The sequence below is a fragment of the Pogonomyrmex barbatus genome, unplaced genomic scaffold (genome assembly GCF_055798465.1).
Source record: "Pogonomyrmex barbatus isolate J1 unplaced genomic scaffold, ASM5579846v1 scaffold2, whole genome shotgun sequence".
Taxonomy (NCBI): Eukaryota; Metazoa; Arthropoda; class Insecta; order Hymenoptera; family Formicidae; genus Pogonomyrmex; species Pogonomyrmex barbatus.
The window spans coordinates 13,713,204-13,729,173 of record NW_028297116.1 but is presented as its reverse complement, the minus strand read 5'-3'; the positions used below and the strand labels follow the sequence as shown (position 1 = coordinate 13,729,173).

The following is a 15,970-nucleotide window of genomic DNA, read 5'->3' as shown; positions in this document are numbered from 1 at the left end:
GTCTCGATCAGATAAATATTAAATATTTTTTAATATACGCGTTATACATGTGTACAAAATAAATAAGGAGTATACATCAATAATTGATAAATAAGGAGTATATATCAATAATTGATTTTTCGCAGCTTGCTAACATGCTTAATATAATATTCGGCTATCATCAACAGTATTCATAATGCTATTTAATACATGCATGAGTCTAGCATGAGTCCTAGGATGATAATTTAAATGGTTACGATCTATATGATAGGGTTTTGCCCACAGGCCGAGTCATCAGAGCAATCGAAGCTAACAATACGTACTCCCAAAGGACTTTTGTAGTGTGTGAAGTTGGCGTCTCATTTCGCGGAAACTCACAAATTATTGAGAGTTCTGACTTCCTTTCGAATAGTTCTAGAGTTCCTGATAAATTAAACAAGTAGTTCTGCTGATTAAAGCAAAAAAAAAATCGGTTCGGACAAAGTGAGACGCCAAGTTCACGCCGCGTCTCACTTTGTCCTAAATAAGTTCCGATATCCGCCGATGCAAGATTTTGAAAGATTTATAGTTCTACAAGAGTTCTATAAAGAGTTCTGTCAAATTAAAATAAAAAAAAAATTATTTAAACATAAATACAGAGTAATTATTAATGTAATAACAGATCGAGCTAAACTACAAACAAACAACTCGGAGTTCTGGCTTAAAAATTATACTTTTCGTATAAATCTCAACATGCAGAAGCATTTTCTAAAGAGTTCCGGGCAATTGCGATAACGTACAATTGTTAAAAAAATAAATATCACCCGAGTGTCACGTATTTAGACAGAAAGGTGTGAGACGCTGGCCGTTATTTCGGAATTCTGGCTTAAAAATTATGCTTTTCATATAGTTCTTAACATAAAGAAACATTTTCTAAAAAGTTCCGGGCAATTGTAATAACATACATTTTTTAAATAAATAAATAACGGCCAGCGTCTCGCATCTTTCTGTTTAAATACGTGACGCTCGGGTGATATTTATTTATTTAACAATCGTACGTTATCGCAATTACCCGGAACTCTGTAGAAAATGCTTCCGTATGTTGAGAACTATATAAAAAGTATAATTTTTAAGCCAGAACTCCGAAGTAACGGCCAGCGTCTTATATCTATGTGTCTAAGTATGTGACGCTCGGGTGATATTTATTTATTTAACAATTGTACGTTATCGCAATTGTCCGGAATTCTTTAGAAAATGCTTCTTCATGTTGAGAACTATACGAAAAGTATAATTTTTAAGCCAGAACTCCGAAATAACGGCCAACGTCTTATATCTATGTGTCTAAGTATGTGACGCTCGGGTGATATTTATTTATTTAACAATTATACGTTATCGCAATTGCCCGGAACTCTTTAGAAAATGCTTCTGCATGTTGAGAACTATACGAAAAGTATAATTTTTAAACCAGAATTCCGAGTTGTTTGTTTGTAGTTTAGCTCGATCTGTTATTACATTAATAATTACTCTGTATTTATGTTTAAATAATTTTTTTTTGCTTTAATTTGACAGAACTCTTTATAGAACTCTTGTAGAACTATAAATTTTTAAAAATCTTGCATCGGCGGACATCGGAATTTATTTAGGACAAAGTGAGACGCGGCGTGGACCTGGCGTCTCACTTTGTCCGAACCGATTTTTTTCGCTTTAATGAGCAGAACTATTTGTTTAATTTATCAAGAACTCTAGAACTATTCGAAAGGAAGTCAGAACTCTCAATAATTTGTGAGTTTCCGCGAAATGAGACGCCAACTTCATACACACACTTTTGTGCGACATTCATTTCCATAAAATTCCATAAAGTAAACAGAATAAGGAAAGAGGATCTTTATTAATAAAATTAAAAAAAAATTAAATTTTTAACGAAAAAAATTTATCATTAAAATTTACATAAAATATAAACATGTATTTCATATACATGTCGTCGACATTTATTATTTTATGATTTTCATTCACCGCTAACAACAGTTCGTTTTACATTCTATGACAAGTTTAGTTAAATATGTCTTCTAAAAGACAACTGATTGTTATTGTCGTAATCGTAAAACGAAATTTTCTAAGAAAATTTATGATAATTCTTGACTCACCGTTTCCGGAGTTGTGGATAGCCTTGATAGCTTTTTTTAACTTCGTAAGACCATCCCTATCGAAGTCCAAGGTCTGAAAGAGAAATATAACAATGACAATACAACATAAAATATATAAGCTAGTAAAATGATAATTTCTTAAAATATGTCCACAAAATTTTGTGAGTCAGACCGTTAATGTAGTTGGTTCTGCATTTTAATAAGCTTTTACGTCGCAAATGATATCGTGCGAGGAACGTAAATACGAAATATATTCAATGATCTTTGATAACAAAGAATTTATGTTAAAAACCTTTTTAGTTATTTTAATTTAAGCGGTTCTTATAGAAAAAAATATTAGAATCATAAATAATGTTCTACGATTTTCTCGCTTGTTTGATATATAAAAATTATATTTTTTATCGACGAATTATAAGAAAAGTAACAAGATTTTAAAATATTTAATTTAAAAAAGTTTTTGATAATTTGGTCAAGTATATTATATTTAAATATTAAATATAATGCAATGAAATTTTATATATTTAAATCATAAAATTAATTATATTATAATAAAATTTTAAATAACAATATTTCTTGAGACTTTAATTGTGCTAACAATGCTTTTCTATAAACATATTTTAAACGAATTCTTTCATAGAATTTTAGAGAAAGTGATTTAGGAGATAAAATTTAAACGTCCAAATTTCACGCAACGTACGCTATGTGGGAGTTATAAATCCGGATGTGTCTTTCATCCAAATCCGTCATGGATTCACGAATCCGGATGTCCGGTTAGTTTTAGAACCCCTCGTGTACTATCAGCTTTGCTAATAGAGCAAGGAATAAAGATACGAATAAAAGATTACCAATCGTACTTTTATATCGCGTATTCAGCGTTAAAATATAATTTTAAAGTGATACATTTGTCCGGAAATGCCGCCGTCCTGTTTATTTACTTCACGTGACAGCGAGAACGTACTGGCTGCAGGCGATATATATTTAGCCTTTTATTTCGGCTGCCTGAATCACCTGCCTCGCATTCACATGCGGTGCATCGTCGCGTTGCATCCTCGTGGGCCAAATCGGCGCTCGCGTCATACTTTAGCTCAGCGGAAAAAGAAAATAGAAACAAAGTGATGCAAAGCAAAGTGTAGATGTTGAAAATAAATGGTTCGATATATCAAAAAGAATTCTTTCTACAGACGTATAAAGACGTATAAAGTCCAAATTTCTCTACTTTTTCTCAAATAAAAAAAATAAAAAAAAAAACCGTAAAATGACCGATCATATTGCGTTCTTTGAAAAAAAGACATAAGGGATGAATCACAGAATTATCTAACAAAAATAAAAACAAAATATAAGATAAAAGATTCCAATATATCGACAATTTATCGAGCACAAAATTCTCCACCGAAGAAAAGAGCAATAAAATTCTGAAAGAAGGAAAGTATGAACACACATTTATTTAACCAATCGAATATTTCTCTGGTGCGAAACAAATCGCGCGCGGGCGGGAAAGCGAGAGAGAGAGAACAAAGAAAGGGAAGATAATATAGAATCTATGAAAGAAGAGGGCGGAGAGGGGAAAAGAAGAGAAAGAGGAAAAGGATCGAGTCGCGCGATGATCGAGGGCGTCTGGACGCGCCAGGAATTCGCACGGCGTATGAGCAATAAAAACGTCGAGGATCCAGTACTGAAATAGCGCCGACCAACGACGACAAATACCGATAAGAGTTTAATAAGCGAGCGTGCCGTAAGGAGCACGCCGCGTGATTAACGCACGATGCGACGCACAAATTTAATGCGCGGTGTATAATGAACGGAGCCCGGCGGTTACGGTGCACGGCAAAACGCGCGAAATTATTGGCGCATTCATTTGCCGATGCAATTATATCCGAGTGTACATTATAGCGGATGATTTTATCTCCCGCGCAAATTTCCCAGATACCCGAAATACACAACATGGCACTCACTTTCCATTTTTGATCGCAATTTTATCTGTCACAGATTTATTAAAATAATGTAGAGAATATATATATGTGTGTGTGTGTGTGTGTGTGTGTGTGTGTGTGTGTGTGTGTGTGTCGAAAGAATATTATTATTCCGCGTAACATGGGTGCTTGTACTAAAATAATTTTTTTAAATTAATTAAAAAAAAAAAAAAGGATCTGCGAATAGATCCTTCAAATAAAATCGGAGGAATCGGATTCCTTTATATCCATGCAATAGCTTTTTCAATAATAATTTTATTTATTTAACGATAATTTCCGTTTGCTCGCCAAACTTGCCTGCATACGAGAAGACGTGCGAACGTGCGCACAGCGTGTACCGTCACGTCCATCCAATGCAATTATTTTCGTCCGTACAGGCGCGAAAAAAATCGAAAAAAAATCCAAGCGACGAAGAAATAGAATACGTTGCCGGTCGGCCTTGCCGGATTCTCCCCCTTGGTGTGGCATTCGGGCCGGGGCGGCCGGCGATGCGTTTCGCCGTCCTTGAGGTTCTCGGAGAAGGCCGCGCACGAGCCGCGCAGAGCAAAACGACTCTCGGCTTCGCCGAGATCGGGATTCTCGCCTCTACCACGCCCGCGACCTCTCTCTCTCTCCCTCCCTTTCCCCCCTCCCCTGCCCCTTCCTGCCCCCCGGAACCGGACAAGAGAGCCGGGAAAGTAATTGTCTGTGTATGTGCCTCTGGGACGTGGGGCCTTACGTTGCGCTGTGCACGCAAGTATACTGTCAAGGATACTCTAAACAAGAGTGGCTCACACATGCATCCCGGACACTTGTCTCCAAAACATTCAAGAACAATTTTTTTTGAATAAAAGGAAAATAAGAAGAATTATTTTCTATAACGCGACGAGATGTACAATGTAAATAATTAATTTTCATTGTAAAGATACACGTAATGGGAAACTACCATCCATCGAGAAAATACCATTCAGGATTATTATAACGTAATTTAGTGTACGAACGAGAACAAGTGATTCAGAGACGGCCGAAGTTTGATTAGAATTAGAATTTTTTCGAACGAACATCGTTAGGCTCATTATATCATTGATTATAGTAAGATTTTAGACAATTGCAGAAGTATCAATGTAATAATAATAATTAAATAAGACATTAGAAGACGTAATACTCCAAAAAATATATTTGTCGAATATAAAAACTGCAAATAAACTGCAACTTTTCATTTTTTGAAAACTGCAATTTTTCACTTTTGAAAACTATTACAGTCGAAACGATCACATGTTCGGTAAACCGAACTGCCTTCTCATGCGAATCAAAGACAGGCACGCGTCTCGCTGGTCAGTAATTAGCCACGATGGCATCCGCGTGCCTGCGTAACCTCGCGCCCGGCTGTAATTACTTCCCTCGCTAATTAATGCGCACTACGAGCACGGTCATACGCGCAAAGGTTACACCGCTGAAGAGAATTCTGCGGCATATGGTCGGCATACTGGACGACTTGAAAATCACAATTATCTCCATGGTAGTTTTTACATGGGTGTGGCAAGAGGTATTCCGGAAATGATCCGACGATGTAGTTACCATTTCCATTTAAAACTCATCGAATAATTTTATTATTGCCATTATTATTGTGTATTTTTATTATTCTAAAATTATGTATGTTCTCTGTATGAGAGATTCGATTTTTTTCTATATCAGAATTTATGACGCATTATGACGCGCATCTAAATTTCTTTCTCTAAACGAGTCGATTATTTTTTAATCATGAAAAAAATTAAATCGTTTAGATGCATTTATCATGAAATTTGTTTAATATATAATTTAAGAGTTCTTTGAAATATCGTCTTAAGCAATTGTGAAGAATTAATATGGTAAAATATATTTCTGCATGCTATTATTAGTGAAATGAAGCATACGTGTGAAGTATTTTGTGAAAATTTTTTTATTTATTGAGAATCCTAGCTATTCATTTTTAATAGCCCTATAATTTTATATAAATTAAACAAATAGTTCTGACTAATAACAAAAATTGTTTCAGAACAAATTGGAAATAAGACTCACGCTCATCAGAATCTCGCTTCTTCCACAAGTTCTCTTAAATCACGAGACGAGAAGCGTATTCTTCGGTCCTCGGCAAACGATACTCATTCTGTAGAAAACATTGGATATTCCGCTTTGCGTTTTCTATTATCAAATTGAGTTGGCAACCAACTAAAACTAGCTAACAATGTTCCTGCTCCGCGTATGCAATCGTCGGCGAGATTAAGGAACAACTTCGAAACTATCCTTCGGTTGCAACACGATATAAAACGTATTGTGCAGTCGAGGACGATATTGCAAGCTTCGTAAAGTTCCGCGACGGGAAACTTTCCCTTAAGTTACACCAATAATTCTCGCGTGTGTACCTCCATTCGCTCGTCGCAGGTATGTGTGCCAGCAGCGTGTGCCGTACGACCCGCTGCGTCGTGGAAAGCGTTTTTTCTTGCAAACCACTTGAGAACACCCCGGTATACCAGGCTTATACCCTACGTTAGATGATAAATCGCGCGCGGGAGATCCCGCTTTGTGCGGGCCTCACAAAGCGCAATTAATGATCATCCAGGCTTTCGTTCCCATCGTGTCGCGTGCTCGCTTCTACACACACACAAAACGCGTGTTCCTCTTAGTGGGTGCTAAACGGTTTTCCCGCTACTCCGCAAGAAAAATTTCTCCGTCGTGGAGAAATTTCCGTAACGCGGAAATATCACGCGTGATGAAACTCGCATTTTATTTCCTATCCGATCCTAGAATTCATCGAAGAAAAACGTCACGTTTCGTCACAGTTTTCAGTTTACAGTTAGAAATTTTATATACGATTTAATCTGTCGATCAAATTTAATATTGCGTAATAAAATAAGGCAGCTATAAAACAACAAGATAAAAAAACATGTTTTATTTACGACAGGAGAGAAACCGTCGCGATAGAACGTCGAAATGACATTACGATGATCGTGTCATTTGAAAGTACGATTGAAACGCGCGTCTCGTGATGATGCGGAGAGAATGCGATCAGTAGGATCATCGTCGTCGACGATCGAGCGAGATTAAGCGAGCGTTAAAAATCTTTTAACGATGCCGCCTACGGCGAGTCGCGTGTATCCAGCACGTTGCAAAAATGACGACGTGGACGGCGACGAGACTCGACTCGTGTTTTGTCGTCCGCTGCCGGGTATAGATAAACCCGTGGTACGACCTGAAAATGATTCCCGCGGCGGTTTTCTCGCTTGCGAATGTGCTCACCGCCGGAATGCGGCCTGCCTGGCAATGGCTCGCGCGAGAACGTCGCGTCCGCAAATTCCAGAGGCTCGAACGAGGCGGAGTAGAAAAGCGTACGCATACCGTTTGCAACTCGCGCGCCACGCGATACGCAACATTTTTCGACAATGGTGCTGGAAAAAAAAAATATATATATATATATATATATATATATATATATATATATATATATATATATATACATACGTGTCGGATTTCGCGCCTAGCATCCGCGTCGCGTTTCGCTGACGTGAAAAAATCAACCGCGTTTATACGATTTTTTTTTTCCTTTTAGGCGCCCTTTTCGGCGGTCTCTACGTTTTGCAGCAAGATAAAATATTTGATGTGTCGAAATTATCTCTCAGTCAGACTTGATAAATTTGACTTAATTCTTCTTTCAGAGAAACTTTAACAGTAAAATGGAAGAGAAATCTGTATGTTGATTTTCGGTAGTAAAAAAATTTTCTTTAATTATTGAAGATAAATAAAATAAATATGAAAGAGGAATTTTAATTTAGTAGTTAACAAACATTTGGTGTTATGTATAAAAAACCTTCAGGATTCTGCTATAACATTTCTTGTTGTACTGTACATACGCCGCGCATATTCATAGATTTATTCCTAGAGTTATCTTAGACACGTTTTGAATTTTTACAGCTTACTAGAAACGTTGGCAAACGTCGGATTTTCCAGACATACGCTCAAAGAATTTGCTCGTTTCGCGCGGGAAAAAAAAAATCAGCGATGTCAAAGCGTGCGTTCACGTTTCCACTTCGTTGAAGGGTTAATCTGTTGGGGAAATCGCGCGGTCTTGGGGAAAAAACGTCGAAGAGGTTTTCTTGTGAGACCATTGTATCATAACCAAAATTCAGCGCACAAAGAACAAAGAGAATAACTCAAATCAAATACATAATCACGTTGGAAAAGAAATAGATTCTTTTTTATTATTTAACTTTACTTTTAATTTTTAACTTACATAATAAAATTTTAATTTTATGAAAAATTAAAAGTCACAGAAAATCTCATAAATGTGTTTCACATCAAGTCGCTTTTAATTTCATAAAAAAAAAATTTCTTATTGGGACTTTATTTTATAAATAAAAATTATTTAAAAAAAGTATAAACGCCGGAACTCTCTTTAAAAATGATAGTACAGCATAAAATTCTGCTAGCGAGAATTATCGCTAGAACTGCGATAAATAATGAGCATGGCACTTTTTCTCTGAGTATCGATATATGAATATTTACAATTATGTACAAAATTGTTAATTGTTGAAATTTTATCTTGAAATGCTATGTAATTATGAAAGCCTAAAATTAAGGAAACTCTTGACGGATGTAATAATATTCAATTGTTTCTTGTATTTTAGAGGATATGCTATATTAGAACGTTGAAGTTAGCATATTTTTTGTTTCTTGATTTTTTAGTGTTAAAAATATGAAACTTTGATTAATGTTATTAGGAACTATGAAAAGTGCTACTGAAATCATTTTAAAAATTAATGAAACGTCACATCTAATGCCATAGATGTCATCCACCAACTTCACAGAGACTTATATTATTAGGTTTTTTACTTCTTACTAGACATTATAAACGCACGCTGTACACGCACTATTTTTTTGCGTTATATATTTTGCAATTAAATATAAAATTCAGATTCTAGCAATTTATGTCGCAACTGTGTACATATACTTATTTTCACATTAATATGAATATCTATCATGTGACATGAAGAAAATTATATTCACATAAATTATAATTACACGTCTTCAACATTTAATTTAATTTAATCATAAAATATTCCGAAAAAAAAAAAATAAAATAAAAATATTTTCACACAAATCGTAATCTTATTATCTGTGACAACTATCCTCGCAAAACAAAGTAAGTAAAATGAGAAAATTACGGTATCAATTAAACTTCTTACATAGCCTTTTTAAAAGTGAAAAGTATATAAATAAACATAATATCAGGTTGTAATACTTTTGGCAAAACCTTAGACACATACTTGGCACGCGGACACGTTCAAACTACTGTTTACGTTAATAAGTACATTTGACATATTCACGTTCTTAGAACGTTGAAAATGTCGAGAAGCGATAGAAATTTATGAGTAAATTGTGTTATTATTTAGAGAACGTGACAACGACATATAATAACGGAAAATGACGGTACCTTGAGCGATTCAGAATATTTGCATTGCCATGGCAATTTCTGAGGCTGATTAACGTTGTAATACTAATGCCATCCGGCAATGCAAATGCTAACCACAGCATTCAGTTCTAAACTTAGTAAAACCGAGGCAACGCACTTAAAAACTTAAAATAGAATATAGTATCATAATGAAAAATACAAACAAAATACTGAAAAAAAATAATAAGCAATATAAAATACTTCTTATTTATTCCAATAATTTAATATATTAAAAGGTTAAATATCGGTAATAAAATTAAAATAATTATACAAGAATCATAAAAATGTTGTTTAAAAAAGTGTTTAGACTCAATATAAACTTTATAAGAAAGATTGTTGAAAAAAAAATTAATTCCAGAAAAGTTGAAAAATCCATAATTAAAATTCATATATTAAATATCAGCATTCATCACATCTGCTGTATACAGACACACCCTATATACAAAAAATTTACGAGCAAATTTTATTTGAACGTTGTGTAAAATTAAAATAATGATGAAAAAGAAACAAATATAAATTCAATCATTGCTCGTGATAAATATTCAATACATGTTCTACATTCACCGTAATTGCCTTCTGAGATAAAATTCGCTTACATCTCGAAGTCAACTAATCCAGTATTTATAGATCACATCGGAGTCGCAGGAGATTCCGATGAGAATTAAAACTCGTTATCTATTTATTCGTATGAATATCTTCATTAGTTTCACTATTTTACACGTTCGAGTAAAAGAGTTGAATGTAATCAAATGTGATTTTAATTTACGTGTTAAAAATCGTATCTCATAAGGAGCGATTTTGTTTGGTAATACCGTTATAGATATTATTATATAAATAATTCATTCGACTTCATGGTCGAAATGCAGAAGCACTTTATTACAGATCTATGCAAATTAAATCGATTTCATGTTGGCACAGCCGAGTCTATTCCTCCCACTCTGATTCCCGTACACATCGGATTGGATCATCCAGTTAGCGCCTAATTTAACATTCAATTACGCGATAGACCTGAATCGATTTCGAGGACGTTACGTGCGAATTACGCCTCCTTTTATCGCTGTGTATATTCGACCGGGACCCATTCGTCAATTATTGATTAGCAACATGTTTGTCAGTGATATAGACAGAATATGTTTTGAATACTCCATTATTAAAATTGGACTGTCGATATTTTAAGAGACACATTTATTTTATTATTAACTGTTTATATCGTATATTTTAAATATTTTTATGTTGTATAATAAAAACATATAACTAACCTATATAATATATTTATATTACATTTATTACTTATATATATATATATTTATATTGGTAAATTATCATGACAAAGATAGTATTATAATAGATCATTAGAAACATTCAAAATTTCTATATTTTTTATAAGCTTGCATCTTTTTTCTTGAATCATGGTCTGCTTTTGCCTTTAATTGCAATGTTTGAACGAGTCTTTGTGGCTGTTATCGGTCAACTTTGACGGAACAGAGACGATTACATTAATAATAAACTACCAAGATAATACAATATAACATACGCGCAGTTCGCGATTTTTGCGAGTTTTTCTTTTTTTCTCCTTCTTCTCTCTCTTTTTCTCTTCTCTCTCTCACGGAAAAATAAACGTCGCTTAGTTAACGGTTAAATCGCTCGGTTAAATGACCGCTTTCTCTTTGTGTGAACTAAATATGCGTGAGCTTTCTATAGTAACGAACGATCGAACCAGAGATTGAATTACGCCGAATTACGTATGAGAATCGCTTCGTCGGAAATCCAGATAATGATATTCAATCATTATCTCGTAACCGAGTCGACGGAGTAATAACCAAAACTATGCGGAATTATGTGTCCCTGAATTATATATTCTATTTGAGATTCTTTGTATGGAGAGCGTAATTCTTTTGACGACAACACACATTCACATCGAAATTTTCTTTAATATAGATTTATGTTATTACAAATTTTTTTATTATTTCAATTTTCAGATATAAATTTTCTCATTTCCGTTTTTAAAATCATATAATTAATATCAAAGATCAATTGTCACTACACAATTATCAATTATCACATTATCAATCATACAATTTATCAATTATCACATTACTAATCGTTTAATCACACAATAAGAATAATACTTTAGTTCAATAATATTTCTAGCAAACAATTAAGTTTTCTGCACAGATTACAAACTAATATTATTTCTATCAAATTTTTTTTTATATACAATTTTTTCAATTCGTGGCGTGTCTTTGTCTTAGGCAGTCCAATTTTCGCCACAAAACACGATGCTTTAACTACGACCCATTTTTTAACGTCGACCAAATTTTTCTTTCGTGAGGCGACAGATGTCGAGGCTCCGTGCCTCGCGAAGATCGCACATGACTTCCGGAAGCGCCGGAAGAGGAACAACGTGTCTGGCCTAGCAGGCTACCTGCTCTGGCAAGCTACTGCTGTTGCTGCTGTCTGGGTTTATCCGAAACGCCCGCTGTTCCGATGACAGAGCGAGACGTGGACGCGAGATGACATCGATTTCCTATAAATCTATATAATAACGCATTCACGTTGGCAGCAGGGCGTTACCCTGACTTCTCTCGCGTTCGCGCGATTACTCTCGTTCGATGTTGAGAGCGCGACAATCCCGATCCCGGTACGATTGAAGCAGATGCGACAAGAGAGCTAGTTAACTAAAGTTTCAAGACAGCAAAGCTTCCTTACACGATTAACTATGACTAACTAATATGACTAACTTTACGGCTAACGATTTTAATTATTTACTTCCTCCAACTTATCGATCGGATTTTTCCTCGATAGTCGAAAAGGAAATGAGCGGAAAAAGTTCACACACCGTCACGAACCTGGAAAACTACACACGGGAAAACGCCAGATAGAAGTTCAGTCCTCCCTCTCTCCTTCGAAAGACTAGATTTCATCACTCTACGAATATATATACTTGGTGTTGCATTGTCAGGAAACAGCGCGCACAATGGAGCCAGAATTAGATCGCAGCTGCATCAAGAAGATGCACCACTGCGCTCATTCTTCTTCTTCGTCACGGTTCGTGTTCCACGTAAAAGTTTCGTTTCGTTTTCCCGCTGTCGAACGATGTCTTTCGTGTTTCTGCAAGAATACCTCTGCCATATGTAGTTTTCACATGGCAAAGAAATCTCGCGTGCAATTTTCACTTGTGAAACTTTAATTTACATCATTGTCCTATTTACAATACAAGAAAGAAAAAGTAATACACTTATGTATGTTCAAAGATTTTTGTTAAGCCAATGGATGTTAAACGGTATCAGAGTGGGTTAAAAAAAATCTTCAGCATAATGTGTGTGTCATAATAGCCCGATGCTAAAAATAAGCGGAAAATAGGTCGTGTGGAATCTGAAAAAATTAGACGTATCTTACCGATAGAGCATTTATCATGGAGAACAATAAACTCTTCTATAAATATAAATATAATGTATATTGTGTAATGGGACATTGGCAACATTTTAAAATAAAGTTTTATTATATCGGATAGCAACTTTTCAAAATCTCATACGAACATTTAATTTTAATTGGCGTAATATAATTCAAAAACTTAATAGCTTAGATTTCATAATTTCAGTTTATTTTATACTGTAGTATATTTCTCATTGAGTGCTATTAAATTAAATAAGTCACAAATATCAATGTGTTTTCTGAAAATATATGCTATCTAACACTCTCTGATTTCTTGCTTTGTCCTTGGATTTCGGTATTCTCAGCTCGTCCACGTTTGCCATATAAAGAATAAAGGGGCGTTTACAACTGACAAACTATTTTGAATGCAGGGTCATATGTATATCGCCTTCCGTTTCCGACAACCGCAAGCCGATTACTCCGTAACTATATTCATTGATACAGAGGAGCACTATCTCTTTCAAAATTTATCGCAATTAATGTCAGTCATCGTAATCTATATAAAAATAATCATTATAAAAAAAATGTTATTAAGTTAGTGTGTCATTATCATTTATTTTTTTTTTATAAATAATTCATTATCTAACGTAATAGCATTCAATCTTAGCCACGTCTTGGTTTTATTTATCAGATGTTAATTCTTTATTTCGTTAAAAATTATTACAAACTGAAGTAGTTCAAGTGTAACTTTCATAATAGAGATAAATTTTGTAATAAATTCATTCAAATTTATTCTTTTTGAACTGATGTTAAAGCGCGAATGTATTTTGTTTAGCAAATCTATATTGTTACTATTTTTTATTGTTTATTATTTTAGTCCGACTAGAATTAACAATTAGCTATAACAATTCGACAAAAAATTCAACGCTTTATCGTATCGTAAATCCTTCTCTGTGTGGCGACCTCAGAATCGCCGCCTGTTTGCTGCAACATAGTGTCTTGAATTACAAGTTGCAACCTGGAAGTTAAGCGAGCGAGAGTGCTCATTGCATTCCAATGTAAATGGCTAAACACAACCTCAAGAAAGCGTAGCGGATTGAATTATCATTCCAGAAATCCGCGCGAGATAAGTTCAATCACCTTCATAGATTACTGTATAGAATGAATAGATATCACAGTTATCATAATAAACACTGAAATAATGGAATACATATAATCGAAACTACTACTTGATACCTAAGATCGTGATAAGTCATTATCAATTTATAACAGCATGCACTTGCACAGTATTTCCGTATTTCCGTATTTTAATCCACATTGATTTTTATTCAATTATCACACAGCCATTCAATAACCTATATTTCCATTCACATGTGTTTTCATTAGACCTACTTTCATCAATCACAATTAACACTCGAAAGTAACTACTGGTAAATTGAATTTAAAAATAGAAGACGAATGATAAAATCAAATAGCCTCAATTAGCCTCAAATAAAACTCTCTCGGATATACCAAGTGTCAAATATATTCCAAAAGTAAACATGATGATGATTTCTCTTGATAATCTGATCTAGGGAAGAAATCGGTTAAATCGGTCAGCAAACAACAAGATTATTAAATTATTGAACTATTGAACTATTGGATAGTATAATTGCATTTCGGACATAATAAAAATAATTGTTACCTGTGTATGTGTACGTACGTACGTACGTACGTAACAATCATTCAATTCGTTCAAAGAAAAAAACTTATCGTCATCTCTCTCTCTCTCTCTCTCTCTCTCTCTCTCTCTCTCTCTCTTTCGGCAGATTATTAAATTCCTATTATATTAATACAACAATGTTAAAATGTCGATTCGAATGAATGGTGAATGAATGGTCGAACATCCCGACACGCGTTTTCCGCGCGAGCAGACGCGCAGGTGCGCTCGCGAGGAGCTCTCGCGGAGAGAACGAAAGGAATTCCCGGGCATGCCGGCCTTGACAGGCCGTTCGTTCGTTCGTCGTATCGCCGACGTTTACGCGCCGCGATTTGCAAGCGTTTACGCGCCGCGCGAAATCGCCTGCCGTCTCTCTAAACGCGAGACGCGCTGCGCTGCGCGTCGCAATCTCAGCGCCGCAACAACGCCCAGATGTTTCGTAAAGGCCTCTCGTAAGGAGAAGAAAAGGAAAAGAAACACGGCCGCGCGGCCGGCATTACGGCCGGTATGACGTAAAAGCGATTACAAGACAACAGAGAGCAGACATCGATAATTAAGAAGTCGGTCGCTTTCGCCGTGGGCGCGGGCGGTTTGCATGAAATTGCAATTGTTGCATCTTGACGGGATGCACCTCCCGTTATCAAGAAAGCATTCGCTCGCGAACGCTTTCCGTGTGTTCCGAGAAAATAATAATACGTTTATTGCCGGCGATGACGGCAGGAATATATTCTGCATCCAATTGGCTTTTCTCATAAACAAATCTAAAATGTCTGATGATTACATTGTTGTTGAGTGTAATAATAATAATAATAATAATAATAATAATAATAATAATAATAATAATAATAATAATAATAATAATAATAATAATAATAATAATATGCGTATCAATATTTATATGTAAATATACGCACAATATGATACGCATAATGAAATTTTGTTTTACGTCATAATATATATCTGTTATAATGATAAGATTCATATAATTAGATAAGATTAATCTCTATGTACTGTATTTTAAGAGCATTTGGTTTCCAGCACAAGAGATGTCCACTTTAAATGGGGATCCTTGATCGAGAAGGCAGTGCTGTCGCTGGCCATTATCGAAGTGCTCGTTTTGATTGCTAAGAATGCTCTTCTACCAGTGACTTGAAGAACACCCTATATCGCGAGACGCATTCATGCTTATTGGGTTACTCCGGCGATATTGTGCGGACGTGGATGCAATCATTGAGTTTGATCTCAATAATCGCTCTGTCGTCGCGATATGTTTGTATGAGATTGCAAATAGTACGCAAACATTTGTAATTTTCACGCGAATGAAATATGTAGGTTGCCAAAGCTAAATTGAGAAACACTT

The 15,970-nt window shown here is 35.0% G+C and overlaps 1 protein-coding gene across 3 annotated transcripts in view; it reads right to left on the bottom strand.

Annotated features, from left to right (window-relative positions):
• Positions 1-15,970, bottom strand: part of Asap (ArfGAP domain of ASAP) — a 49,250-nt gene that overhangs the window by 23,979 nt on the left and 9,301 nt on the right. For all 3 annotated transcript variants that reach the window (XM_089077045.1, XM_011640705.3, XM_011640706.3), the window contains one exon: positions 2,103-2,175. In XM_089077045.1, coding sequence (XP_088933171.1) covers positions 2,103-2,175 — 73 coding nt within the window. The remainder of the gene's footprint in view (positions 1-2,102; positions 2,176-15,970) is intronic.